Source organism: Hypomesus transpacificus, chromosome 20, assembly GCF_021917145.1.
Source record: "Hypomesus transpacificus isolate Combined female chromosome 20, fHypTra1, whole genome shotgun sequence".
NCBI classification, from domain to species: domain Eukaryota; kingdom Metazoa; phylum Chordata; class Actinopteri; order Osmeriformes; family Osmeridae; genus Hypomesus; species Hypomesus transpacificus.
In genome coordinates, this window is record NC_061079.1 from 4,855,049 (window position 1) to 4,882,974 (window position 27,926).

General features: G+C 44.5%; 4 protein-coding genes across 6 annotated transcripts; 1 reads left to right on the top strand and 3 right to left on the bottom strand.

Moving 5' to 3' along the window:
- Nucleotides 1-4,566: 4,566 nt before the first annotated feature.
- Nucleotides 4,567-15,501, bottom strand: ypel2a (yippee-like 2a). Its single transcript, XM_047042962.1, has 5 exons — nt 15,352-15,501; nt 9,960-10,239; nt 7,853-7,896; nt 7,655-7,763; nt 4,567-6,755 (listed from the first exon to the last, which is right to left on the bottom strand). The coding sequence occupies exons 2-5, from the start codon at nt 10,065-10,067 to the stop codon at nt 6,666-6,668; spliced, it is 351 nt and encodes a 116-aa protein (XP_046898918.1). The 5' UTR covers nt 10,068-10,239; nt 15,352-15,501; the 3' UTR covers nt 4,567-6,665.
- On the top strand, nt 12,807-27,802 carry styxl1 (serine/threonine/tyrosine interacting-like 1). Of its 3 annotated transcripts, XM_047042957.1 has the most exons (10): nt 15,173-15,204; nt 15,435-15,559; nt 24,891-25,002; nt 25,136-25,197; nt 25,333-25,432; nt 25,682-25,815; nt 26,550-26,695; nt 26,826-26,923; nt 27,176-27,288; nt 27,429-27,802. In XM_047042957.1, the coding sequence occupies exons 3-10, from the start codon at nt 24,900-24,902 to the stop codon at nt 27,558-27,560; spliced, it is 888 nt and encodes a 295-aa protein (XP_046898913.1). In that variant the 5' UTR covers nt 15,173-15,204; nt 15,435-15,559; nt 24,891-24,899; the 3' UTR covers nt 27,561-27,802. The 3 variants fall into 3 exon arrangements, with proteins under 3 accessions (XP_046898912.1, XP_046898913.1, XP_046898915.1); XM_047042956.1 differs by lacking the exon at nt 15,435-15,559 and having other exon boundaries at nt 12,807-15,204; XM_047042959.1 differs by lacking the exons at nt 15,173-15,204; nt 15,435-15,559 and adding an exon at nt 18,630-18,753.
- smg8 (SMG8 nonsense mediated mRNA decay factor) lies at nt 16,223-19,863 on the bottom strand. Its single transcript, XM_047042954.1, has 4 exons — nt 18,275-19,863; nt 17,926-18,071; nt 16,887-17,819; nt 16,223-16,647 (listed from the first exon to the last, which is right to left on the bottom strand). The coding sequence occupies exons 1-4, from the start codon at nt 19,806-19,808 to the stop codon at nt 16,435-16,437; spliced, it is 2,826 nt and encodes a 941-aa protein (XP_046898910.1). The 5' UTR covers nt 19,809-19,863; the 3' UTR covers nt 16,223-16,434.
- prr11 (proline rich 11) lies at nt 20,040-24,608 on the bottom strand. The gene is made up of 10 exons (XM_047042955.1): nt 24,480-24,608; nt 23,503-23,612; nt 23,225-23,381; nt 22,752-22,874; nt 22,359-22,625; nt 22,106-22,207; nt 21,787-21,896; nt 21,344-21,403; nt 20,918-21,014; nt 20,040-20,817 (listed from the first exon to the last, which is right to left on the bottom strand). Exons 1-10 carry the CDS (start codon nt 24,492-24,494, stop codon nt 20,752-20,754), a joined length of 1,107 nt encoding a protein of 368 aa, XP_046898911.1. The 5' UTR covers nt 24,495-24,608; the 3' UTR covers nt 20,040-20,751.
- Nucleotides 27,803-27,926: the final 124 nt, after the last annotated feature.

A 27,926-nucleotide genomic window follows, 5' to 3' on the forward strand; every position in this document is an offset into this window, starting at 1 on the left:
GTGTGACCCCCCCTTTCCCTTTCCTCACCCCAATGCTCGTCTCTATTTAGTTAGGGGTCAGAGGTCACCCCCTGAATCAGTTGGCTCATTCTTCCCTGGGACTGGGACAACATGACAGAGATGATGCCCCCATCCTGCACACACGCACATGCACAGCCCCTCCCCTTCCTGTTTTCCTTCGTTCAGAGAACAAAGCCACCCCAATTGGCCAGGCTTTCGCTCATTAGCCGTAATCAGCTCAGTGCAGATGGCGCAGGGCTAACTGCTAGGCTAATGGCTTTAACATGGCACTGCTTGGATTAGCATTTTGGTGCCAGACCTCCAGCCAGTGAACCCAGGAGGGACCAGGCCAATTACTAATCCTAATCTCAGTGGAGAGGACTGGGGCTTGTGAAGTAAGGTGAGGGGTACCAACCACCGTTGTCTGTGCTGTGGTGTCTCTGGGCCTCTTCACTTACATTGTCCGAGTCAGACAGTTGGGTCATTTGTAATTTGAGTTCCATTTGAACGTTTATGTGTGCATCAACGCACTGAATAAGAATTTGAGGAAGCAACTGCTGTAGATGCACTCACAGTAGTATGTCAGCCTTTTTATGATTGTTCTCCCTTTCGATCGATTTGTCCATCATTTAACCATCTCTTGCAGTTGATTTCCTGTTATTGTGTTTAAAAGGCTTCATCTCACTCTGTATCTAAACAGATATTCATTGGTTCCCAGAACAGAGCATTGTAGGATTTGACCAATAAAGAGATTTTATATGTGCATGTTTTTTTTTCTTCACAAAGAGGCTGATTGGTTGGTAGTCAGTCTGCTGTGACCAGCAGTGACAATGACACCCTAAGCACCCCCCCCCCCCATACACACACACACACACACAGACCAGCACCATCTGCTACTGAGAGTGCATGGTGATTAGCAGGCTAGGACCCCCACCCTGAACCCCAACCAACCAGCACTACCCTCACTCAACCCAGACAGGGATGATATAATAGCCCAATCTCCTTTTTGGCTTTGATGAACTTCTGTTCAAGCTCCACCAACCCCCACTGTTCCACACTATTTTCGTTCAGATAATTACTCTGCACTGTACCTCTCGGCTATGAAGTTCTTGTTTGTCAAGAACTGTCAAGAAGACAGAAGTTCTTGTCAAGAAGTTCTTGTTTGTCAAATTGTCAAGACATGTTTTTCTCATTCCGACCAATAGCACTACACCTTCAAACCTCAAGAAAAAAAACGTAATCTCAATGTCAAATATCAGTTATGATTATGATGAGTTATGATTATGATTGATGAAAAGAAAATGTCACAACAGAAAAGGTCAATTCAGCAGCCAGTAAACTTTATAGCAGTCATTCATAGCTCATCATGGTTTACATCACAAATACTAAGGAATAATGACAGAGCACATGATTTAGTAAGTGATTCCTCACTAATACTTTGTGGGATTTGATTTTCCTTGTGCTGCACTTACCTTACCTGCACTTACCTTGGGAAACTGAAGTCCCTGTACTGGCCAAATATCCCTATTCCCCTTATCTTAAAACACAACCCTGTATGTCTGTCTGTTGTAGTAAATGTGCACAAAAAGTTGATGTTTAAAAAAAAAATCTTTTCAGTGTTTGTTGTTTGTTTATTTGTTCAGTGTATCTTGTGTGTCTACAGTATCTAATCCTCTGTGTGTGCATGTGTGCACGTCTTTCTGTGTGTAGCAGATGGCATTAGTGCCCCCTGAATAGATCAGATTAGTCGCAGGCCAGGTCAAGAGCCTGTGAATGGAGTGTCACTGATAATTAGACGTGTTTATGTCCTGACAATCCATTCTCATAAAGCCGGCCAGCACTGCTTTATGACCCACTCTAATAACTTGATGAGGTGGAAACTGGAGAACTGGATGGAGCTATTACGGGACCAACATGGAAAATCTAGAAATTTTTGAACTTTGAGCAAAGAAGGCTGTTGTTCAGTACTGAAAGGTCATGTGCTTAATGTAATATGACATTCGTTTTCAGTCATTGTATGACAGTTCTGTATGAAATAGTAAAAGTTGTCAAATCAGAAGGAAGATAAACAATGGCTTTGTTTTGGAACATCATCATTCCCTAACACACACTCTACCCCCACAACTGTAATGACAGACAACTCAACCATGTCTCTATGGAGTTCACTGGCACACTGGCCCATTGAATATTCACAGTACAACACTGTCTCAGCCCAGCCCTTGGTGAAACAGTCCAAAGTGCTCTATGATATCTCACGTGGCAGTCAATAGTGTTTGTTAGTCATGGTTCAAGTGCTGAACAATGAGTACCTTTCAGGCCTGGCCTTCTCTGCCTTAACACTCCCGCCTTCCAGCCACTCCGGGCAGCACTGTAAAGTCTGGCACGAGCCGTCGTAATCCATTTGTGTGCAAAACTTGCACTGCACTCCTATACAAACTCACGCAAACGCTCCCAGTTACTTCCCCTCTCCATACACACACACACACACACAAACAAACAAACACATGAAAACATACAGCAAGACAGGCACACATACAAATTGATTCAGATCCAATCTCAATCTTTATAATCTGAAACCAATGCAGAGATTACAGCGTGCCTAATCCAGAGGGCTAAATCACTGATGGGTTTGGCTTTACCATTTGAGGCCCAGTTTTGGACTCACATACATTAGGCAACATTCAGGTTTTAATCAGAGCTATTTCTGGACTTCTCTGTCTGAGTGTCAACATTTGATAGTAAAGTGAGTGTTCCCACACACACACACACACACACACACACACACACACACACACACACACACACACACACAACAACCTTTTTCACTCTTGCAACAAATGCTGCTTTTACAGCATGCCTCAACCTGGTCATTTGAAAACAGGCAGTAATGGCTGAAAGGCATTTACTTGCTTATTTACAAACAGGCCTTGGGGAAAACATAGGCTATCTGAGAGGTTGAAGATAATGGGAAAGTGAGTGAGTGAGAGTGCAAAAGAGAGAGAGAGACCAGGAGGTAGCAGGCTTTGACTGTGAGGCTTGTGCTAGTATGAAGTTTATGTCCTGAACAGTTCTGTGTGCAATTTATGAACTGTGATGGTGTCTTTGATGGACATGCCCCTTGCAGTCTGTGAGCACTGTCTACACGCACAGGATCCATTATAATGTGTATATTTGACTGTGGGTGTCTGTGTGTGTACTGCATGTATGTGTTTGTGTGGTTAGGAAGAAGGGGTCTGGTAGAAGGGTCTATTCATTTTGGAAGCTGTGGATGTGGTTAAGGGTCTGGGATAAAACCTCTAGTCGCTTCCAGCACTGGATGCTTGTTTTTTTTTTTAAACCACATTAACTTATAAGGGCAACACACCCTTACCCACAAACCCACCAACCCAACTCCATCCTCTTATTGGACACTGCCCACAGCCGAGGATTTGCCACAGTCAGGTATAATTACAGCTTTTCCACATGTACAGACACACAAACACAAAGCAAACATGCCACGCAATTTGGGACCTTAGACACCAAGCCCACGCCAAGCCCACTCACCATTGCTAATTACAGATTACACACACACACACACATCTAAATCCTTTCTGTGCTGTGTTGAATTAAAAGCACATCCCTTGCCCCCCTCCCCCAAAACCAATCTCTTTTATACATATGTTCACCATTTCCAGAAAGCCCACCCCACACCCCGCCCTGTAGGCCCACAGCCTAAATAGAGCATGTGGTTTTTCAGAGGCCTGGACCAAAGAAAATAGACCAGCAGCTGCAGGAGAGGAAACAGCTCTCATTGCTTATGAAGGACTCTCATAGAGACCCGCGTCAAAAGCCCAGCACTGTGCATTCATCGGGGCAATTGTACACGAGCGCACAGTGCATAATGGTCGACTCAGTCTTTAAGTTTGCGAGTGTCTGAATATGGATGTACAATATGTCTCAAGGTCTAATAACAGAGGCACTTGCAAGAGGCCTACATGCAGTTAGTAGGAGTAATATTCAACTCAATTACCCTTATTTAACAGGACACCCCCAGGCACAGATCCCCCCCACCTGTCACAGAAAGGCAGTTAAGGGATGGCAACCCACAATTCTATGGTGGCACGGCGTTGTGTACCAGCCAGGGAATCGTAATGCCCACCATTCATACTGTAGCCCCTCGATCGTAGTTGCTAGGATACCTCGTCCCACCATCTGCTGCCGTGGAGACAGGGCGGGAGGCCCAGGCACAATGGAGAGGCTGGTGATGACCAGTTGAGGTGTCATCCCTTTCAGGACATCCCATGTTCAAACATTCAGACTGACATCGATTTTAATGTAAAACATTTTTTTTTACAGTGAAACAGAGGTGGGAATAAAAGACTTTCTTCATGATGATCCCTCAAATAAACCACATTTTTACGTTAAAAAACAACACAGAAAAAAACATTATTAACGTGTTGAATGTCAGGATGATTCGACGTAGTTGTTGTTTCTGTTGAAGCCATCTATATTATTGGTTACATGTGTTGTAAAGACATGACATTAGCTGATAAAACATGAACTGATAAAAAAACACAGAATTACTTGTCAGATCAATCAAATGAGAATCTTTATTGAGTCCCCATATTTTGCCATCATCCTTCCTTCCTTTACAAAAGACACTAAAATTGAACCATTTGAATAGTAAAAAAGTAGGAAATCTAACTGTCCCGCAAGGGGCCATAGACAGATAGCAGAGCATACACTAAAGTAATTATCAACTGAATAAATGAATAAATAAAAACATTTAATATGGCTATTTACATCGTGTAATACAATATCATAATATAATGTGTATGTTTCTAGTGAATATACAGGTATTTAACATTGTAATTGTCCAAAACTAAGCGTTATATATCAGAGGACAGCCAACCTAGCAGCAGCTCTCGGTCGATCACAATCCTTCATTCAGTGACTTAAGTTATCTCGGCAGGAATATTGATTGGTCAACTTATTGCTGACTATGAGAGAGTCTTTGGTTTTTCTGCTGGGATGTTTTGTTGGGTACTTCTACCATTTGTCACATTATGGGGCTTTCAATTGGTTTCCGACTTCTGTGTTGGTGTCACACTTCAGTCTAAGCAACGCAAAATAACATAAGTGTGGCGGAGACAGACATGGGTAAAATAGAAGCTCACAAGCAAAGTGATTGTGATTGTTCAAAAATATTAATTTTGTCACAGCCTACTACCACTGATGTCCTAATGTCTGAATCTCCAAACTGGATACAAGGTTCAATCATATGCTTGGACCTAGAAATTCCATTTAAGTATTTTTTTTTATTGAAACCTATTGGTAAACTATGCCATTATTCACTCTCAAAAAGACTGTCAAAAAGCCTCTCTTAAATAGAATGTTCACAATGTCAGCCATGAGCTTTCGTGACAAGCTTCAAAAAGAACAAACATTGGATCAATATGCCATGCCCACATCCTAACCTTAACCATGAGAGGAAAAACATATAACAAACTTCTTTAGATAAGTCTTGGAGCTGATTGAACCCATTTCTGCTAGACTGAGTTGCTTTCTGAGGGAACCATGCTAACCTTTTACCCTTTTATTCAGATGAAATGTAAACCTTTAGTTCACCACACAGCTCCTTAGACACATCAACAATACTGTAAGACATTAAGAAAGGGTAACAACAAGTTACGAAAGGCAAAATGACCACAAAACGTGACATCTCATTTGAAAGATTGCTACCATTTGAATGGTGAGGGAGAACCCATCAAAGCTGCTACCTTTTCACATAGAGTGGGTTGAAGGGTGGGGGTTCAATGGTGTACCAAAACTAGACCGAAAATAAATTAATAAATACATGAATTAACTTAAAACACAAGCTTGAATAAATAGAAAAGAATATCTAAGAACAGCAAATATATTTTCTTTGTTTCTTTCCTGGTGGACAGTCAAGCTGTTTTAATCTCATTTAACAATTGGTACAATGTAACAATCTCAACTATAAGGTGCTGATTCGGGTGAGAGTTTTGAATGACTTGATCTCCAATGAAGTCTGGAGCTTTTCACTGGTTAGTCTTGGTTGTATACAAAAGACTGTCATGAAATCCGGTGTACGAACCAAACTCAACTGGGAAGAGGGCAGAGGAACAAATAGAGAGTTCTTAAACGGATGGGCATCTTGGAACTGAGGTCCAGCCTGTTTCCTGTCCAGCGCTATGGTCAATGGCCACAAGACGATCCTTCCTTATCTCATTTATCACATAGAAACACATAGGGTGACCTCTGACCTTTTGGGCTGTGCCCAGCATCAACATGCTACGTGGATACGCATGCCTCTCTGTGAGTGAAAGGGTATGAGTGTCTGAATGTGCAATAGTCTGAAGGTTAGTCCTTTCATCCCCTCCCCAAAAAGCTATACCTCTCTCGTAAACTCTCTCCCGCCCACGCAATCACACACACACACAAACACACACACACACAAACACACACACACACAAACACACACACACACAAACACACACACACACGTGCGCTAGGGACACTCATACAGACTTGTGTATGTGTGCATGTATGGGATGGTTAAGGTTTGTGGGGATGGGCTAGCAGTAAACTTTGTACGTGAGCCTAGTATCAAGCCACACCCCTCTTTTGTTAAGCCACGCCTCAGTTGCCTGGGCCCCGCCCACTCAGTCCCAGCCATTGTCCTTGATCATGTGAGCCAGCTCGATGATGAACTTCCCTTCCTTATACTTCTGACTGCTCTCAAATGCATGCTCCTGCAGAGATAAAGTAAAAGAGAGAGAGAGAGACAGAGAGATAGATTAAGAAAGAATGAGAGAGAATTAGAATGAAAGAGAAGAATGAGAGAGAGAAGGAGAGAGAGAGAGAGGGTCAGAAACAAGTCGCAAACATCGAATGGGCATCACTGGAGAATCTGGAGAAAACTGAGTACTCAAAGCAATTCAATCTGGGATCAAACATAATTTTCCACTCCCTTTGTTGTTGTTGACGTTCCTAATCCGGAACTTATCCAGTATTTGCGTGTCCATGTCAAAGAGGAAGGGCTTGTTTGGGTACTCCCATGCATCCATTTGTGCGCATATGTGGATCAGTGTGTATTTAAGTAGATGTGAGCGTGCGTGCGTGCGTGTGTGTTAGTGTGGGTGTGTGTGTCTGTAAGACTGGGTCAGAAACACCTTTGGCAGTGCGACCATGTGAGCAATGCATCAGGCCTGGCTGAGAGTATAAATAAACTCTCCCAGCTGGTAGTGCTATGAAACACTACAGGGCCGACGTGTCTCTTACACCGACCTCCACACAAACACACACACATAAATATACACACAAATATACACACACAGCATTTCATTGTAGCCACCAACAGCCACGGTGTGGCTTAGCCTTCATAGTTAACCTAGAATTCGGGCCAAGGATGACAGGAATTTAGAACAGTCATTTGTCAAGTCAATACATGCGGGCCTTATGTCTATGGGTCAGGTCAGTCAGGATATTTGTCCTTCTCAAGCTGTCCAAACTGTTGCTGTAATATTAAACATACCCATGTGCAAGCAAATACCAGCATCCCCTATGCCCATCGTACAGTATGTCAGACGAAATACCCTCAAGAGGCCCTAAAAGTTGCTGTGTGTGTGTGTGGGGGGGGGGGGGCACTTACATATTTCCAACCTAGCGTGGTTTTACAGTTCTCACAGTAGATGTCAGCCACAGCATGTAGTCCTGTCAGCAGTACCCTCTCCTCTGCTGGGCCGCATCCTACGTTCACCCTGAGCAAGGGAGAGGAGAGGGGGAAGGATATTAGGACGAGGTGTGCCAGGAGACCGAAAAAATCCAGTTTCAATGTCAGGATACTTACACAGAGTTGAAGAGGTAAGCTCTGCCTTGACTTCCTTGGAAAGACTGAAAACAGAAGGGAACAAAAATATTTTTTACATGGGCAGTGAGAGGACTAGGCAGAAGATTGTGTGTTATCCCAACTCAAAAATACTTGTCTGTGACAATTCTATATCACTTAATCCTGTATTAACCCTATACAATCCAGAAAGAAAATGTCATATGGTCAAATTAAGCAACTCAGGCTTTCGGTGGGGCCCTAGCTTTGCTTTTCCATATGGTCGGAGAAGAAAACCCACCAATGGGAGAGAAATGATTGCCCCCCACGAAGGGCAGTATGGGTGGCGGGGTGAGTTAGTGTGCAATGGGGACTCATTCGTGGGCGTGAGGCCACACAAAGTAGCACCTGCACTGGACAGACTGTCACATCAAGTCCGTATGGTGGACTTATAAGGTTCACATGCATGTCGCGATCACATTCAAAACCGAACAGAGTTCTTCTATTGTGTGCCCATCTCGACCTAGAGGTCTTCTAAATGTTTTCCACAGATGTGTTTCACCCTCTTTCTCGTCTGCCAGTCTGATTGGAAGGGGATCTCTGTCAGTTATTTTGGGGGACAAACCTTGTCGCACGGGGAGGGGGTGTTCCCTAAAGCACACGTGTAAACCCTTCAAATCATCAAAGGTGTGGATTTCAACTTAAAACCAAGCCTCGGTCAATTCCGCCCCAAAGAATCAGCGGTCTCCCCCTGCAGACGAGAGAGAGAAAAATTCCAGCTATAGAGATGACCTGCCGAGTAAACGTCCAGCTGAACATTCAGCCGAGCTTTCCGTTCGATTCGGCTGGATTTCCTTCTTCTCCTATTCGGCTTGTGCGGGGGGATGTCTGCTCAGCGTCTGCTGGTGTAGGAGCAGATGGCTGTGACTCTGGGCTTCAGGGAATCGACTGCCTCCTTCCCAGACACCGAGCTCTAGCCAATCAGGCCAGGCCCAAGGCCCAGATACAGGAAGTGGGTTTAGATTCGAATGGGACCCAGTGGACCTCCTAACACCAGCAGGGCAGAAATGGACCACGGGGAGAACACACAGAATATTGATTAAGAAGAAGAAGAAGATGGATTGCTGGTGGAATCTTGAAATTGCCATTTTTGTTGTACACACGCCACACGTGCGTGTTGATAAAGTGAAGATGCGTGGAAGAGTAAACCGGAGGTTTGTGTGTGATGGGGTATCTCCACACCAAGGTTTGATTTAAAACACGCTTATTAGAAGCATCTTGTATGACATACTGTTACGACGCCATACATTTCAGTCTTATGTATGTTTGTCCCTCCTTGTCCCTCCTCTCTCATCTGGTCTCACAGGTTCCGATCCCCCCCCCCGGGTTGGTCCGTTCCGGTTCCCACTTTGGTCCAATCACCAACCAGCCCTACACGGCCCATCGACACCGCCGTCCCTCCCATAAAAGCAGTTCCCGTCTTCCCGAGTAACACATATCCTCACTGCGTTTCTCGTTCCCTCCCGTACAAACCCTATGAAGCCCTTACCTCATCTGCCACGCACCCAACCACCCACACGTGCGGCTTTTATGCATCGGCCGTCAACATTCGCTGCCTTGGCAACTACATGACAGATGAAGGGCAGCCATGTCTGTCTGAGGGACCAAGACCGGCAGCGCGAGGCTGTGTCGAGGTGCGTTATTCCGACTTTAAGATGCATGAGGGGGTCGTATTCTCACCACGGGTCTATTTCCTTCTTCTTTTAAATAGCTCTTGTTTTTCTGTCACCGTTGGGTTGGTGATGTTTTACGAACACCTTGACGGGCTCGGGGCTTTCTCTCAGCAAACACACATGCTCCACATGTGCAGGGCCGTGTGTCTGTTCTCAATTTCCTGCACCCTCCCCATTACATATAACATACAATAGGCATACAACCGGCGGTATGAAGTGAACTCCAGTCCACTCGTCCAAAAACAATGGCCAACTGATGTTATCAAGCAGCCAGGAAGTGCTGGAGACTGGGGCCGGGAGCTCCATCGGAGCGGAGTTACTTTAAACGTGATCAACAGGAACTTTTAAAAACGCATGCCAACCAGTCCTACTTCCCAAAAGCGAGTCCCAATGGTTACCTTGGAGATGAGCTCGTCGTGGTTGGCCAGGTGGGCCCGGCAGTGGATGCAGCTGTAGGTGCGGTGGCAGTTGGGCAGGTAGGCCTGGAAGGTCTTGGAGCGCGTCATGACCACCGCTGAAGGGCCGGAGGTGGGGTTTGCCGGGGCGACGGTGTTGCTGTTGCTGGGCGGGGTAGGGGGGCGGTGCAGGAAGGGGCTGCCGGCCCAGGTAGGCTCGCAGGGGAAGCACCGCAACACACAGGTGAGGGCCGTGGTGGGGCGTGGGATGGGAGGCACACACCTGGACACACACACACGTACACACACACACGTACACACACACACACACGTACACACACAGAGCACGGAACCATTAACAATACATTCTTCGAAGCATAGTAGGCATGTAGCTTATCGACTTACTAATAGAGACTGATCGTGGTTTGGATTATTCCAAAAAGCTTTCAAGCTAGTTCAGATCCAATATGTATGGGACTTGTGTCGTTTTATGAGGTCTTTAGGTTTCTATGGATCTGTCAGAGTTCTGAATGGGCGACAGACTTCATCTTCCTCAACATAAAATAGCAAGCAAGTAAGAAACAATAGAAAGCATGTCTAACACTGAACTGTTTTACGTCACGGTTTTGACTGCGGTCCTTTATGGACTCTCGCCCGCGCACACAGTCAATGGTGGAGATGAGCAGGGAGGCCATGAGTGATGACCTTGTCTCTGCCCGTCTGGATCAAGGCCAGCTAGGCTCCAGAGGAAACACGCTACAGACTGACTCACTGGATCTACATCTGTGATGACACACACATACACAAACACGCACACACACATACACAAACACGCACACAGAAGCAGTCTGTGTGGCAGATGAGTGGGCAGGCGACGCCAGCACTCTAGAGATTCAGCTGTTCAAATACAGGATGGTAAAGACGTATGCGGGTGGGTTGTGTTGGTTGTGTAAGAGTTGCTAATTGAAAGGAAGTTGAGTAGACTTGCATTAAGGACAGTGCAGTCGAGGGCTCGGGAACAAACAATGCCATGGTGACAGACATACATTTACATTTTACATTTCGCAGACGCTCTCATCCAGAGCGACCTACAGTACGTATAGGGACATTCCCCCAAAGCAAGTAGGGTGAAGTGCCTTGCCCAAAGATACAACGGAATTCGGCATGGCCGGGAATTGAACCGGCAACCTTCTGATTAATAGCTAGGTTGCTTCCTTAAAATGATACGGAAAACAGAACACTTCGAACACCTTTTGGTCAAAGAAGACACGTAAGGTAGATGGACGGAAGATCCTCAAGACAAAATGAACCCTTGTATCCCTGACTGCAGTGCACCCCATGATTGCACCCAAAATGACTTGCTTATGCTAAATCACATCCCCTAATAAAATGAAGGGTTAGATACGCAGAGCTAATCAAATGTATGGCGAAGAGATTAGCAATGCGTTTGTCGACACACACACACACACAGGCAAGCAGGAAAGGACGTGATTAGTGCCAGACTTCTAAGAGGGTTGTGACATCAGCACTGAGAAGGGTTAAGCAGCAAAGCCAGTCGCTCAGAGGAGATGGAAAAACAGATCGAGACGCTTTCACAGCCTCAACACTGAGTCAAACAAAACATCTCGAGGCAACATCCTCCACCAGTTGGCAGACTTCTATCACACGTGCGATTCCAATCCTCTCATTCATATACAAGTTTCAACCTCCCAACACATATATCCATCATGAACATGTTCATATTCGTCTATTTCGAAACCATTCCTGGTGGCTAGGTCTCAGTCCATTGGCTGAGGTACGGTTGACTCCGCCATTCTGTATTCAACAGTTGGCTCTCTTTGTTCCGCCATTTTCCGCAACGGAGGCTTTACATTAGCAACATTTCGGTTGTACGTTATTTTGTCTGGTAAGCAAGCAGGCAGACTATACCTTTGTCTCATTCCACTCACACCCAGACAATGTACATAGTAGAAACATAAGGAAAAGTTACATTTTCATCCAATAATCACAGACAGGCATCCATCAATAAAACATTCAAAGGACAATAAAGACCAGGCCTACTCTTTAGGGGCCCTGGTGGTGAGGGGGTGATGGTGTAGTAACAGTAGGCTGCCAGAATGCTCACAACCCACTGTCCCCTTTCAGCAGTTCACACGAGGTAAGCAGCTCATGCCACGCAGGCCTGCCGTGAAACGCGCTGACTCGGTCGCAGTGGCACGGACTGGCACAATACGGAGAGGGGGGGGGGGGGGGACCCACTGGAAGTATAATGGAAACGCTGAGGCGAGACCTCTCCTGAGGGATTAGGGCAAGGGTCGCGCCCCTGGCCGGTTAGAGTGACAACTGCGATGCTATTAAGGGGACACCTTTATTTTTGGTCGACTTGTCCGTTTGTGTGTGTGTGTGTGTGCCTGTGTGACTTGTTAGCCTTTTATCATGGTACATACACACACACACACAGTCAGCTTGAACAAACAATAGCGTCCCTAATGACTCGAGACACTGAATTAGCCCAGTCTCCTAAAACAAACACTTCCAATCTTGACGCAATCAGTCACATGATCAAAACCCGTGTAGCGTAAGGACAGGACCCGTCCAAGCTTTTGTCGTCTGCCATTCGGATCCATGAATCAATCACTTATTACTTAACCAACACAAGTCGGGCGGGGAAACTGCAAAAATGACACCCCATGTGTTGACAAAGAGCTTGGCAAGGGCTGCTGAAGCCGTTCATTGTAAGCTTTGTCTATGGGCAACAGCTGCAACACCTCATACAGTGTGTGTGTGTGTGTGTGTGTGTGGGGGGGGGGGGGGGGGGGGGCTGCATGTGACACCCATTGGGCAGACATCATTTGCAAGCTCCAGCCTCTCATTTGAATGACAGACTCCATCCAAAAAAGGCTTCCCTGAGGGCGAAACCAACTCACTAGGAGACACGTGGCCCACTATTCACACAGCAGCCAAGCTTAGATAACACCAGAAATGGTCCAGCATCACTGATAAACTCCCAAATTTAGCGTTATCACATCTTATCTTAACCAAGGGGAAGAATTCCATCAAAACAACCCTCATCTCAACAAGATAACAGACACAATGTCCAACCTGTGTGTAAGGACAATATCAACCAAGTCTCGGAGCAACAGTGGCCCTCCTACATCTCAAGCTTCGGCTGTCAAACTATGAATCCATGGAGAGATATTGTGACGCTGTCTTTTATCGAGCGGTGAGTCTATGTGACGGAAGCCCATAATAAGATGTCGAGAGCTTGGATCGAAAAAGATTGGGATCGAGTTTGGCACAAGTCACCATTTCAAAAGTCACGGATAGAAACAGTCCCACTGTACTGATGCCTCTTTATTGACCTAACCCAGGCCCTGGTACTTGGAAGTCAAAAATAGAGACTGTAAACAAACCTAAGAGGATGACGGAGGATAGGAGGGTTAACAAGGAGACCAGGGCAAGCATAAACAACCAAAAAGACTGCGAGAGAGAAAAGACCCAATGAGAAATATCACCAAGAGGACAAGGAGAGAGAGAACATCCTAAATAAAGGAAAGCAACAGAGAGGGAGAGGGAGAAGCAGGTCAGACTGTGTCTGCTGCTCTACGGTCAGTGACAGTCCCAACAGCACGTCTGCAGAAGCAGACTGGGCAGGCGTCAGTATGTAGGCCATGGGCTGTCACGTCACCAGGCTGCACAGATGGCTTCCACTAGCACAGGGCTGCTACAGTAGGCTAGCATGCTAGGCTAACATCTCACTAGCCAATGGGGGCCAACCAGTGCACTGAGCCTGGCTAGAGGCGAGAGACGATAGGGGTTGTGTGATTGATATGCAGACAGATGTAGACATGCTGGCGTAGTGACGCCCACAGACTAACAGAGATAATGACTCACACGAAAACACTGGGAAGCTTTTTTCAGACTTGTGTGTTCTACGCCAACTTCCCTTCAATTGCCATAAAAAAATCTTCTTTCATGGCGCCACTTGCAGACACGTGCCATAAAAAGAGAACTTGATGTATCACATGTTTCTAATTGTGTGAGGAGAACGCAACTTCATTTCAATGTCTCAGATGGTCAATGAAAGGCCATAAACAGGTTTGACCAAGTGGAAATGTGTTAAACATGTCTTGGCAAAGCGAGTTCATAACCCCCTCAGTCAAAAGTTTTATATGGTTGAACAAGGGTGGGGTGTCTATCGTCAGCTTTTCTGTGGATGAATTCACAGCCATATTCAGAGTCAACATCGATGGGCTTTAAAAACACAGGCCAGCACTCAGGTTAGTTCGCAGGATCTCAATAACCTTCTAAGTCAATGACAGTGAGGTGCTCATGTACTGTAGCCTGTACTGACATCATATGCATACAGAGTAGCAGACTGACTCAAATCCACCTACCCAGACTGCCCGAGGATCTAAGCACTCCCACGCAGGACTCTCTCTCTCCAGCACCGCCTGACAACTTGGTTCACATTTCTACGCAACAATCTATGGGGTTATCCTTAAAAGCAACAGCTCTAAGGGCCGTTGATTTTATTTTCAGATTTGAAGCAGGGAAGTACCAAAAAGGTTACTGGCTAAATCGTAGTGTGCATCCATTTGTGGCTGTTTAAATTGGGTAAGCTCATCATAATTGTGACAATAAAAATATTAAATGTTCTACGGTCAAACAGCCTAAGCAACACGACGTCTTGAGTCGATGGACCGTCATAAAAAAAATGAAAATAACGAAGACATTAATTAGTCAAGCTCTAATCAGCTTGCCAGCTGTCACCCGTCATGATATCGTTTTATATTGCCTCCTAAAAATAGAATTTATAAATTATGTATGCACACGTCAGTGACACAATCATTGTTTACGTGCTGTGAAACAGACCACGACGTCGCTGTGAAATGATCACAGAACAATACCAAGCGCGTTTATGTATTGCTTGCCAATGGTTTCTCCAAATGTTTTGGCAAACAGATGACAAACATGCACATGGCCACAAAAAAAACATAACTCCAGACCAAAACAATGTCATCACGCGGTTGCACTTCCTCTGCAACTTCCCATGTTACGGAGCGCATACACCGCAGTCGTCCACTGTTCTGTTATGGATGTGCAGTGCAGCTGTGGTGCAGAATACGCCACTGCCAACTTTATGGAACGGACGGTGTGTAATTTAACCCCGTGCATCCAATGCCACTGTGAACAAGATCGTTCCTTCTCGCATCACAACCGCAAGTCACACTCCACGAAGCATGAGGTTAGACAACTGTCATTAGAATATATATTATAATTTGTTGTCATTTTGCTGTATTCTTCCAAGATCCGACACAATAACTTTCGATGCTTAGATATGTTTTCGGAGCAGCAGCCTACAAGTAAACAACAATGAAGGTGTTATATTTACCTTTTGACAGAAAAACCCTCGTTGTCTTTTGTTGTTTCGGTTTGCAACTTTATATGTTACAATCTCGTTTCATTTCTATCTAGACTTTTGTCGCTTCGCGTTGCGTTCAATGCACGGACACCAGCATAAGATGTTCATCGGATACTGTAGGTTACAGCGCACCGCTTGAGTTGATGTTATTGCGCATAGAAAATAACCTAGTCTGGAGGTGAGTGACAGCCATTGCAACCAGTCAATGTAACATTACGGCATAGCAACATCCTACCCATTGGCCAGAGATGGCAAACTCTAACCAATCATGCACGCAGTATATAAATACTGTAAGCTACTGTTCTGCAGTTGTGTTGGAAACCAAAACATCAACACTGCCACACTATTCTAATATAGAAAACGACTTAGTAAGCATAATGTTCAAAAACAAAAATAAGCATTATGTTTTGCAATAATATTGGCATTGCTGTTCATGCATATTAATTTACTTTTAAAAGTATTCAAAAGGAAAACGATATCACAATTTTACAGACATGGTGTGTTCTTGTCTGTTTTTATGTTCCTTTGTGTCGTGGTAAACTTAACTCCCCAGAGTCGCCAAGTGAACCCACTGGCATGGCTTTTCCTTGTGGCTTGACCAATAGTGACAAAGATCTTGACGAACAGTGTCACCTAGTGGATAAAGCAGTATCCCTGTTTGTAACAGTAGGAAAGACACGGTTCTGACCCAATTGTGGAAAACCAGTTTGGCTTTTCTCCTGGACAGATGGCCTTCAGTCTGTTTATGAATTATTAGTTTATGAAAATAGGTTTGGTTCAGGTTACGCTAGTGTAGTCCACCTGTGTAGACTAGTACTTTGCACTTCAGCCACCCAGGAATAAGGCTGATTTGGAAGGATTTATTGACAATAATGTATTTATTCCACTTTTTGTACAGAATCAGTAAACAGCAAGACATAATTTACTTTGCCCGTGGCACGTCATGAAGTTACAAAATAGGATGAACAAAGAAAAGTTACCTGTAAATAAAGTAGTACACTTGGGATAGGGAATGGGATTTACTATGAAAACCTACACAGCGGCTTAGCCGAGTTACTGTTGTGGGACGCTAGCCGTGTTAGCGCGCAGGATCCCCCTCAGCACCTTGTAGTTGGTGAGGGGCTGGTTCTCTTTCGGGGGGTAGCAGGGGCCGCGCTCCGTGACATACGAGTAGGGGAACCGTAAGACCCACAAGCCATCAGGAGGGAGCACTAGTTCAGTGTGCTCAGGGTGAAACACTGGGCAGGGAGGGGGGCCTGGTTGCACCTAGAAGAGAAGGAACCACAAAGGGGAATTAGGATGCCAGCGGTCAAATGGACGAAACATCCAAGTTGACAACGTATTACTCAGCAGTTTGTTTGATTACTCAGCAGTCATTTAACGATGAGGTAAGTCACGCAAGATCAAAACATCTGAAGACCAGATTTGACATGCACATTTTCCCTAATAAGAGAACGCTTGGTGCTCCATTCAGTGCGTTTTTTTGGGCGTCATCCCCCGCTCACCTGTGGGTTGAGAGTGATCTCCAGAGGAGCGTCTGGCACCACGACAAACAGTCGTGCCAGCTGGGCGTAGTGAGGTTTCAGCCCCCGGCCCTGGGCAGGAGAGGGTATATAGAGCGGCATGTCAGTATTCAATGTCCTCGTCGCTGGTTCCTTGGCTCCGCCCGGTCCCAGCACCTTCACGATCTTGTCCGGCCCGGAGCTGAAGAAACGGCGCCCTCTGCTGTCCTCGTACTCGAAGCCCACAAAGGCTCGGGCCATGTCGTCTCGTCGTCTTCCCCGCCCCAGTCCACCGGCGCTTCCCCGTTTCCCAGACAGGGCCTTGTTGGGGGCGGGCCAGGAGGAGGAGCTACCGTCCAGGGGCTCGGCCAATCCTGCGTCCTCCTCGGACCGAGAACGAATCACCACGTCCCAAGGCAGCAGGAAACACGAGCCGGGCAGGAAGCCGGGTTGTTCGAGACCGGTGTGGCAGTTGTAGGCTTTCGCTGGGCCTAGTTTGACCAGGGACCAGCTGGAGAACTTAGGAAGCAGGCCCTTGGGGCAGCCTGAGTGGAGCATGCCTGGTAGGTACTCTACTGTGGAGGGCTGGCGGTCCACCAGGCTGGGCCTCTTCTGTGGGCCCTGGGCTTCGCTGCCCTCTCCATCCCCATACGGCCCAAGGCTATCTGTGGACTGGCCCAGGCTGAGGGCCAGGCTGAGGCTGGTGCTTTCTCCTGGGGTATGGGAGTGGGTGGTGGTGGTGGTGGTGGTAGGGGTGGCGGTGGCAGTGGGCTCCCTCTCCTTTAGCCTTTCCCCATCCATGGGCTCTGACGCCGGGCCAGAACCGTCAGAGGGCATGGGCACATCGTCACATGCCGGGGCCGGGTCGAGGGTGCTTGGTTGGAAGACGGGGAACTCGATCCTCTCCAGCTTTCCACAGCATTTCTCCTCTAGCATCTGGGGGGGGGGGGGTGTTGAGGAAATAACACACTGTTACACAACTTTCCCAGGTCTCACAGCATGTCACCATGTCTGCTGAGTTCCTTGAGGGATGAATACCGACCTGAAAGAAGTCATAGTTGGCAGCCTGGATGTCAAAGGGGTCCTCGCGAGGCGCTTGCTTCCGGCCGCAGTTGCAGGAGCTGGTAGATCGCCCCCTGCTGTTGTGGTGGAGTACAGGAGGGTTGCAGTCTATCTCAGGCTTCTCACCTGTAAAAAAAAAAAAAAAAGAAAAAAACATTCATAAGATTCAAGAATAACTCTCAGATATACAAACTGTCAATGACATTTCCATAATCCCATGTCACCAAATCACAATGCAGGAATGTCTGCATTAGTCTGCTCCCCCATAACTGCACTTCAATCAGAACTGATGTTTTCTTTTGCTATGGAGAAGTATTAAGAGTCTTTACCTGGCTGTGGAAGCAGATGAAACTTGTGGACACAGTGTTGGTCCGTGAGGCTGCGCTCCTCGCACAACTGGTGCCCGTTGCTCCAGAATTTGTAGCAGTCTTCGTGCAGCTGCAAGGCGTAGCGCTGGAACGCGACCCCTCGTGCATGCTGGCTGTAGACCCTCAGGGCTAGAGCAAGCTGGTTTTTGTGGACCGTTGTGGTGTAATTGTGAGGAAGGTTGGACTGGTAAGCACTGTGGGCCAATGGCAATGCTTTTTGACACCTGTTCTCTGAAAACTTGGCGTCTGCATCAAGGAACCCCTCCAGCACTTTCAGCTGAGCCTGCACTTTGATTGCGAGCTCTGCGGTTTCTTCTTCCGTGTTGTCGATCATGACCTGGTACAGTCTAGAAGCTACTTGTGCCCATTTGGAGTAGGTTGGCAGTTCAAAGTGCGAAGGCTGTGGGTTGCGACCAACACTGTCATCAAAGCCTTTCTTGGTAAGTACAAGTTCTACATGTTGCCATAGGAACTCTTTTAAAGTGCAGTCTACTAACTGACCACCCGATGACATACTGCTGCTTTCCACAGTGAAAGAGGGTTGTCTTGCTAAATGACGCATCTGTTGATAGCGTCTTGGCCCAGATACAGAGGTGTTGGTGTCATTTTCACGCAGGGCACAGTTGGAACGCAATTGACTCAGCAAAGCACCCACTGGGTCCTCCTCTGCTCCTGGTATCACATAAACAAACGCCTGATTTGCAGGTACAGTGAACAAGCAGTTGCTGCTTTGGTTTGTGAGAACTCGACTTTTTCGGAAAATGCGGTAGATTTGGTCCTCCAGAGCGTGTTGAAGACGTCTACGTGGGGAGTGCTTTTTCGGCTTGTCTGGGTTTCCACCTGCATCCATGCCATTTCCACCACAACCACTAACTCGCATAACTCCGTTCATTTGAAATACAAAGAGCAGACGTGGGGGACATGGGCGGCAGTTCAACTTCCATTCTTTAGATATGGGAGAGTCCTTGATGGCAGCGCGCAGTAGTGGTAAAGCTTTTTGACGAAACGCATCTAGAGCACGGAACAATCTGTCATAAGACACATCGAACGAACACGTAGGGTGGACAAGAAGAAGAACATGGCAAAGAGAGAACAGATAGAGCAGATGCAGACAGTGCTGTTTATCTGCTCCTTTCCAGAACTCGTGCGCTTCAGAGTGTCCAATTCCTGCACTAAGTGACTCACAAGCTCGCAGAAGCTGTTGGTTATCACACACTGATGTCATTATCAAATACAATACGCGATTTTCCTGGCTGTAGTACGCCTGTATAAGACTTCCACCGCTCTGGATTTCCGTCTCGTCGATCCCACCAAAGAGAGGGAAGATGTGCTTGTCCGCCAGCGTGTTAATAAGGGATTCTTTTGGTGACCCGGGTTGCATTGCACTTTTACCAAATACACCCAGAACACATAGGCCTTCGTCTTTGTACAGAGCATCTTCAATAACCTCCGATTGTAAGAGCGAAGCGACACTCAGTGGAGCAGCCATGTTCATGCCCACTATAAATGTAACAGCAAGCAACACGGACAATTAACAGCTGCGCACATCCAATACTTCCGGGAACGTCAGATATAATTGACCGTGCAGTTATGATAGCCATTCTGTGTTCCACTGTTGTGACATTCTCAGAAAAAGCAACATATATTTATATATATTATTTATACAGAATAACATGACAAGAATGCACGATGAAAATATAGAAATATTTCATTTCATCTAGAAGTACAAAGAAACAGACATTGTAACAGACATTTTATTATGTTCTAAAAAAGGCACAATAGTAGTTATAAGACGTTAAATAGGAAAATAGATGTAAACAGTTTTCTTTGGTTACAGTAACATGAGAAATACTGCATAAGACATAAGCTACATAAGCCTTTCAGGGTACAGGACAAATAAAAGACGCACAACAATCATATAAAATGGCTCACAAGTTGATGTTAACATCTACCCTCACATACCATTTATAGAGATTACCTCACAAAATATCCTCAACACTTAATAAATGAAAGAGGGAACTCTGTAATTCACTCAGTTGCGAGTTTAGTTAACTCAACAAAAAGGTTTTACCACAAAATGTGAATGGTTTTCTGTTAGCCCTTTAAACCAGATATTTAATTGCAACATTTGATTATTTAACAACAAATGTATTAAGAAAGCAGTTATCATCGAAACTCTGCTTGGCTAAAACATTTTGCAAAGATGCAAGCCACTATTCAGTACTCATATTTCATCCTCACCATATTGCACAATTCTGCAGTGTATAAGCAAGCAAGCATAGGGAGATTGTGCAAATGCATTGTGCAAGTGCCAAGGAGACAATTCTCAAGAAACACCCTTTCCTCTTTCAATGACACAGTTGTTGCTTTTAACCATTCATACACCTCCTTCCCACCTCATCCAAATTGCAAGCCACGTCTATTGAGAAAACCTCAATTCAATCGTCATCAAAGCTTTCATTTATATTTGTAGACGTTGGAGAGGGTCCTCTTGGCAAGGCACTCTGAAAGGCCAAATAAATCAAACAAACGTGTCACTTCACAACATACATGTGGGCCATGTGTTCTATACAAATGTGGTTCACGTTACAATGAGTGACGAACCTTGAACTTGCGCCTCAGAGCCTGGGTCATGATGGGCGTGAGGCCAGTCCCTGTCTCCATGTTTTCCTTATTGAACAGTGGAGTTCCACCGGGACTCCTACAGAGAGAGAGAGAGAGAGAGAGAGAGAGAGACAGAGACAAAGAGAGACAGAGACAAAGACACACAGAGAGAGAGAGACAGAGAGAGACAAAGACACAGAGAGAGAGAGAAAGAGAGAGAGAGAGTGACAAAGAGACAGAGAGAGAGAGACGGAGAGACAGAGAGAGAGGGACAGAGAGAGAGACAGATAGAGAGAGACAGAGAGAAAACATATTTCAATGAACAAAACATTTTAATTAATATGTTACGGTTTGTAAACTGTACTATAAAAGGTAAGAAGCCTACTGTGGAGCGTACAATCATTTATGATCAAGCTTATTACTGACCTGTTGATATAAACTCTCTTCAATGGTGGGCGCAAATTCATAGGGCTTCGATTTGGTGTTCTACAGTGAAAAGATAAGGAATCAGAATTCTAGTAATATCTTGAGATACGTATACAATAGATAAGGTTTTCCGTTATACAATCATTACTTAACTCAGTGGTTCTCAATCCTGGTCCTGGGGCTCCCCTACCCTGCATGTTGATTCAAATATATGGCTTTATCAAGCTCAACAGAAGCCTGATAAAACCCATTCATTTGAATCAGTTTTGTCAGAGCAGGGAAACATCTAAAACATGCACGCTAGGCGGGCATAAGGACCAAGATTGAGAACCACTGACTTAACTATCGTTAGGCAACAAAACGTACACAAAAGCATTATGTACAATGTATAACAATCTGAGAGTAGATTCATGAACAAGAGTAGCATGTAAAGGGTGTAGTACCTGCTGATGCTGAAACAGACTTTTGGGAGCAGGTCACTGCGAGAGCGTTTCAGACGCACTGTTTGCAGGTCTGCTAAAGTGACCAGAGGAGTTCGCATCTTTTCTGGAGACTTTGGTAGAAAACGTGACTCAGTATGGGAACAATTTCAAATGAGTTACCATCAGAGCAATCCCATACAAGCTATCTTTCGAATCTACCTCCGGGCCACAAGGGTAAAACGAAGAAGTATTGGCTAGACATAGCATATATTTGAGATGACCTCATAAACTAGGAAGGGCACGACAATGAATGACAAATGAATTGTAAAATAACGTCTACCTTAAGTTTTCGGCTGTTGCGTGGGACGACTTTTTTGAGTTTGATAGCCTGCAAATCCCTGACAGTTACAGCAACAGGTGCGTCCGTCTTTTTCTGAGCAATCTGGGAGTTAAAAAACAAAGTTGTACTGTATGCGGATTACAGGTACGGCAACTACATATGATCAGTAGCAGTCAGCAATCAACCAGCATGATCTCTGAGAACTTTTGACTAGGTATTATAATAAAATATATTTTTGGTTCTATTGCACTACCTGTAGACTGTTGGAGGACACGGCCCTTTTAGAAACGAAGGGTTGCAGGACAGTGATGGACGGGGGAGGAGGAGGAGGCGGTGGTGGGGGAGGAGGAGGAGGTGGTGGTGGAGCCGGCGGTGTAAGCATTGGATCCACACTGGATCCATAGGCCAACATCAGAGATGATGAAGGAGATGGAGGAGGGTGGGGTGGGAGCTGTAAAGGAAGTGGACCACCAACCAAAGGGCCGTGGCACTGACAAACAGTCTGGGCAGCACCTTTATCCTTTTGACAAAAGGGATTCGTGAAGACAAACACGGTATTGTTATTTCTCTTGTGCTCTGTGTAATGTCCGGATTAAGTGGACCTGTGTATAATTCCTAGTGTGCATGGAAATATAACAATTCCAACCTGGAGAGTAGAATGCAAGGCTCCCATCTCCTTCTGCAATTCCGCCATTTGATTTTGAAGAGTCTTTATTTGTTGAGTGTAACTTCTCCAAAAGAATATGGCATTCACAAATCCAGTAAACACCTGCAGTCAAAGTAAAATACATAAATAAAAGAAAAAGGTTAATTCAACACATCCCCATTTGTGTAATAACAGCACTGTAATGCGTACTTCTTTTCAAGGGACCTTGTCTTTAAAATAAGGGGTCAGATGGCCGAGCGGTTAGGGAGTCGGGCTATTAATCAGAAGGATCCCCCGGCCATGCCCGGCCATGCCAAATTACGTTATGTTCTTGGGCAAGGCACTTCACCCTACTTGCCTCGGGGAGACCCCTGTACTTACTGTTACACGCTCTTAGCGTCTGCCAAATGACTAAATGTAAATGTAAACTGACACAGGCAGATTATACATCAAGCGTTACAGTGAGAACATACCCGACACAGTTGGTTCTTGGAGACCTGATATGCACGGCATACCGCATGCAGCAGCCACTGCACATCCAGTAAAGGAACCCATTTTTGAGCGGTTTTTAAATGGGGGTCTTCAATCTGGTCTGGGCTGGTTTTCCTAATCGATTCCCACTTGTCATGTCTGAAGAAAAACAAAACGAACCACATTGATCCAAAATGGGTTATTCTATAGTTCCTTCTTGACATAGTATTGTACACTAGAAAAACCACAACAAACTAATGATGTGCTTAGCTACACTCACTGTATGGCTGTGTTTGGTTCTGGAATGGTCTGGGTTCGTTTACTCAATAACGCCCATCGTCTACTACTGTTCCTCTTCTTCTTCCGTCGTATGAAGGCTTTGCTTGGTCCCTGTAGTACACAACATGGACAACTATCAAGGTGACATGTACATTAACTGGCTTGCTAACAGTAGGACATGCGTGAAAGACATAGCTAGTTACAACGGAAGGTTAAATAAACACCCCGCAGAAAATAATAGACCAAAACTGAAAAGGGAATACCAGGCTACTTTAACAGTTATTAACAGACACCTATAAGAAAGAATGATTCTTCTAAAAAGCATAATATCCTCCAGTCTGCTGTGGTTGCTATTTTTTGCCTTGGTTTTTTGAAAAGCCATAAATAAATAAAAACGAGTCATATTCACTGCTGAGTTGACATTCTTTTTAGATTCTGAGACTAATTGATCAGCTACATCCTTTGACACTTGAAGCATCCATGGACTCACAATTGCTCATCTACAAACCATGAAACGGTGGTTTCTCCTGTGTAAATAAACACCACGCAAATTTCCCAAACTGTCAAAAAGCCGTTTGTCTTACAGTAATTGATAACTTTGATCACTGCAGTAAGACACTGGGCAGTACAAGACACGTTAACGGAAGTAGGCTAGTTTAGTGTTTGGTACAATTAAAAACGTTCCAAAACACGATGATTATAAAAAAGTAACTTCATTGCATTATAGTTCATATGTTATGCAATTCCAAAATCCCCCCACGAATAACCGTTAAACCCGCATTTCAGGAATTCAATTTGTCCTCCCTAGGTTACCGCTAGTCTACTAACTAGTACAGTAGTTAGCCTACTACTGTTATCAAAAGTTAGCTGGTACCTAGCTAGCAGTAGGATATTTTCACACAAGGCTAGCCTAGCTGTCTGTGTAAATTGGTCTCCACATCTAAAATATATCTCTATATATATCCCACGGTGACATACCCATGGTCCAGCCATAAATCGTTGTAGATAATCAGCGAATGAAAATATTATTTGTTAGCTGCAGCTTGCAATTGAGCAAATGGATTTCAAATTTAGTACTGAATATTCGTCCACCAACCGGACAGAGTTTAACGAACGACTGGAAAAGTACAGCATTTGATAGGCTACCAGGAATAGGGGGAGGAACTAAAATAACCAATCACAGATGTTACATTGTTGCCAAGCAACAAAAAGCAATACAAACACGTGCCTTTCCACAATCGTAGCTTTCTAGCCTAATAACTAAATACTAGCATTTTTCTGCCGAAATATTTTTTTCCTTTAGAATGCTTTATAAATAACAACGAAGTGTGCCTAAACAGATGGGTCTAGAGTGAGAACACACAACAACTTCACAGGTCTGTTTTGTAGATTCCGACAATGGCTGGGACTATTTTTTGTGAGCCTTCTGACCTATACAACCTTCTCAATCAATACAACCGCCTCTCCAGACTTGCCGAGTTCAACTACCTCTGTTTGATCGGTAAGAATCAGGTATAGGTAGGATGATCTTTCAGTAGCATATGTAAATGCATAAGTTAAGTAAGGTTGATCAAGAAGAGTCCTTGTTCAAGAGATGGACATCTCACAATGAAAACCCTACATGTTCCCTCTAGATGCCCGAGCTAAAGGACAATACAATGCAAGCCACATCATTGCTGCAAGAAATGCACACTGGGTAGCTACCGATATCACATCGCACTTTGTCCAATCAAGGATCATTTATTGACAAAAGTGTAGACCTACATGTGGTCATCACGTTGTTTGTATCGACGCTGATTAATAATTTAAATACTTGACATTTACTCTACAGGATACAAATGGTACATTTGTTTTGCCTGAAGGAGTGGAGGTGGAGAGCATGCGGTATATTGTGGTCTATGACAGCAATACTAGTTGTTTGCCAGGTTCAGGTGAGAAGTCCATTCTGATGACAGTTTAGAGTTTCAATGATTAAAGCTACAACGACAGCTCGTTAGATTTAATGATTCAAATTAATTTCCATTTTGTATTGTAAAGGAAAACACATCTTATTTTCAACTTGTCATCATTGACATATCACTTGTTTTTATAGGACAAATCCAATGGGCATATAGGGCCTACATTTATCCAATTGGTGGAGTGAAATCAACCACTGATATTATATTTGTCTGAGATTTCAGGTGAAGCTATTGCATGTGCAGAGGCCTTGACAAAAGCAAGCCAATATCCTGTCCAAATCCTGAAGGGAGGTTTTCAACGCTTCTCAGCCTATTATCCTTTCTTCAGAACACAGAAGATCCTTTATACTGTGAAGGTAATAATTCCTCTAAACATTACTTGCAAAAGTGTTAAGTCACCAGAAAATCGAACTGGCCACCACAGTGTGCCGACACAATTGAAGCTGTGTGCAATTATGTGAACAAGGTGTGGAATAAAAAGTTGCCAAAGTAAAAAAAATTATGGCAAAACTCTGCAAGGATTTAACCTTGCAGGGTTAGGAGTCAGGTGGCTAAGCGGTTAGGGAATCGGGCTAGTAATTAGAAGGCTGCTGGATCGATTCCTGGCCGTGCCAAAAAAATGACGTTGTGTACTTGGGCAAGGCACTTCACCCTACTTGCCTCGGGGGAATGTCCCTGTACTTACTGTAAGTCGCTCTGGATAAGAGCGTCTGCTAAATGACGAAATGTAAATGTAACCACACGACAGTTACAGGGCTTTGCTGAGGCAGCATGTGGTATAGGGGGCAGATGGCTGGTTGCTATTTCCTCCAATGATCCTCTGCACTGCTTTCACAGCCCCTGGAGAGCCTTCATTGTATAAATAATCCTTTATTCTTTTAATCAGTTCTGTGTGTGGTTTCCTTAGAATGCAAAACGGCATCAGCTAACTATCGCAGACTGTTATGAGCAGTTCCTTGCAGCAGTTGATATAATTCCGATTCAAATTTTGATTCAGTTTGTTATTCTTTACCCTGTCCACAGCTTCAGATTTTTTTTGCACACTACTGTATGTTTGAAAATGTGTCAAATTCATGCTGTAATGTTGCAGGAGTTGGAGAGCCTAAAGCCTTATCCAGTGGAGATCTTGCAAGGCCAACTCTATATGGGAGATTTCAAGCAGGCCATAAACCCTCACATCCTCAAAGACCTGAAAATAAATGGTCTGGTCAATGTTTCGGAGGACAACAGTCTTTTGTGAGCGAAAATGTGTACATGAACACATCTGTACTGTACATGGACAACTACAAACATCACTGTCATATGGATTATTGGATCATTCTTGTTAACGTTTTTAATTAACAGTAGTTTCTTTTCTTTTTTTCAGGTTTGAAAAAGGAAACCATACCATCCTTCACATCTGTGTGAGCGATTCAGTCGAGGATAATTTGTACTCAAGTTTTGAGCGGATATGTGTTTTCATTGGTAGGCATCCATCATTCAGGTCGAGCTTATCATTTTGGGGGGGCTGCAAGGGATCCGTCAGTTGTGACAGATTTAGCACCTCGACACAAGAAGTTAAATATTATTAAAATACATTTAATATAATTGATGTGGTGGATATTCGACTAACTTAAGGCACATACTACAACTGTGTAAAACCTTCTCGGATGAGGTGTATTTTTTGCCTCCTTGTGATTAATTAATGTTCCATCTTTCTTATACTACTTTCATTAGGGACCCGTATCAACACAGGGTATGCTGTCTTGGTATTTTCGAGTCATGGCATTAGCCGCTGTAGTACCGTGGTTATGGCCTTCCTAATGCACCACTTAAAGTACACTTTAAAGGCAAGTTCTGTTTACATGCTTAACTGTATCCTTTGAAATGTGGCATGTGAAATTATGCCTGGCAATATCAGGTGTAGTTTGACTTTCGATGGTCTGTATTCTGCTCTGTTATTATATTGATATCCCTCTACTCGTTGCAGGAGGCCTGGCATCATGTTCTTCGATGTAGAACCAACATGAGGCCAAACCGGGGGTTTGTGGAGCAGCTCTCTGATTGGGAGCTACAGACACTGGGGCGAAGAATAACAGACGTGGCTGAGCCTCACTTTTAAGGAATCGCCGTTTAGTGATATACACAATATATCAATGACTTCTGACGAAAAAACCCTGCAACAAAGATTAATTGTCGAGTGGTAATAAAAAACACACAAATATTTACAACTCCTGTGAATACTAAATCAAAATATATGAAAGCATAACTGTTTCAAAGATAGAAAATGATAGTTCATAACAGAATATCTGATATTTGTAATACATTCAGTAGGCTTTAATTTGTGTACTTCTAAAAAAAATACACACACTTTTTGTGATAAACATGCACTAAATGCCGTGCATCTTACCTCATGAAATGTTTAAATTTTACGTTTATACTTTTACTCAATATAATTGACTATTCGAGATCCATGTGAACAGTAGTT

Excerpts from the sequence above, each read along its gene's own strand:
- ypel2a (XM_047042962.1), bottom strand. The coding sequence starts at position 10,067 with ATGACGCGCTCCAAGACCTTCCAGGCCTACCTGCCCAACTGCCACCGC. Across the intron at positions 7,764-7,852 it reads GCTTACCTCTTCAACTCTGT|GGTGAACGTAGGATGCGGCC; the intron begins GTAAGTATCCTG and ends TCCCTTGCTCAG. Across the intron at positions 6,756-7,654 it reads CCACGCTAGGTTGGAAATAT|GAGCATGCATTTGAGAGCAG; the intron begins GTAAGTGCCCCC and ends TTATCTCTGCAG.
- styxl1 (XM_047042956.1), top strand. The coding sequence starts at position 15,010 with ATGTTACGGAGCGCATACACCGCAGTCGTCCACTGTTCTGTTATGGAT. Across the intron at positions 15,205-24,890 it reads CACACTCCACGAAGCATGAG|ATTCCGACAATGGCTGGGAC; the intron begins GTTAGACAACTG and ends TCTGTTTTGTAG. Across the intron at positions 26,924-27,175 it reads GCGGATATGTGTTTTCATTG|GGACCCGTATCAACACAGGG; the intron begins GTAGGCATCCAT and ends TACTTTCATTAG.
- smg8 (XM_047042954.1), bottom strand. The coding sequence starts at position 19,808 with ATGAACATGGCTGCTCCACTGAGTGTCGCTTCGCTCTTACAATCGGAG. Across the intron at positions 18,072-18,274 it reads TCATCTGCTTCCACAGCCAG|GTGAGAAGCCTGAGATAGAC; the intron begins GTAAAGACTCTT and ends TTTTTTTTACAG. Across the intron at positions 17,820-17,925 it reads CCAACTATGACTTCTTTCAG|ATGCTAGAGGAGAAATGCTG; the intron begins GTCGGTATTCAT and ends CCCCCCCCCCAG.
- prr11 (XM_047042955.1), bottom strand. Across the intron at positions 22,875-23,224 it reads CCAAGAACCAACTGTGTCGG|GTGTTTACTGGATTTGTGAA; the intron begins GTATGTTCTCAC and ends CTTTGACTGCAG. Across the intron at positions 20,818-20,917 it reads CTCTGAGGCGCAAGTTCAAG|AGTGCCTTGCCAAGAGGACC; the intron begins GTTCGTCACTCA and ends TTGGCCTTTCAG.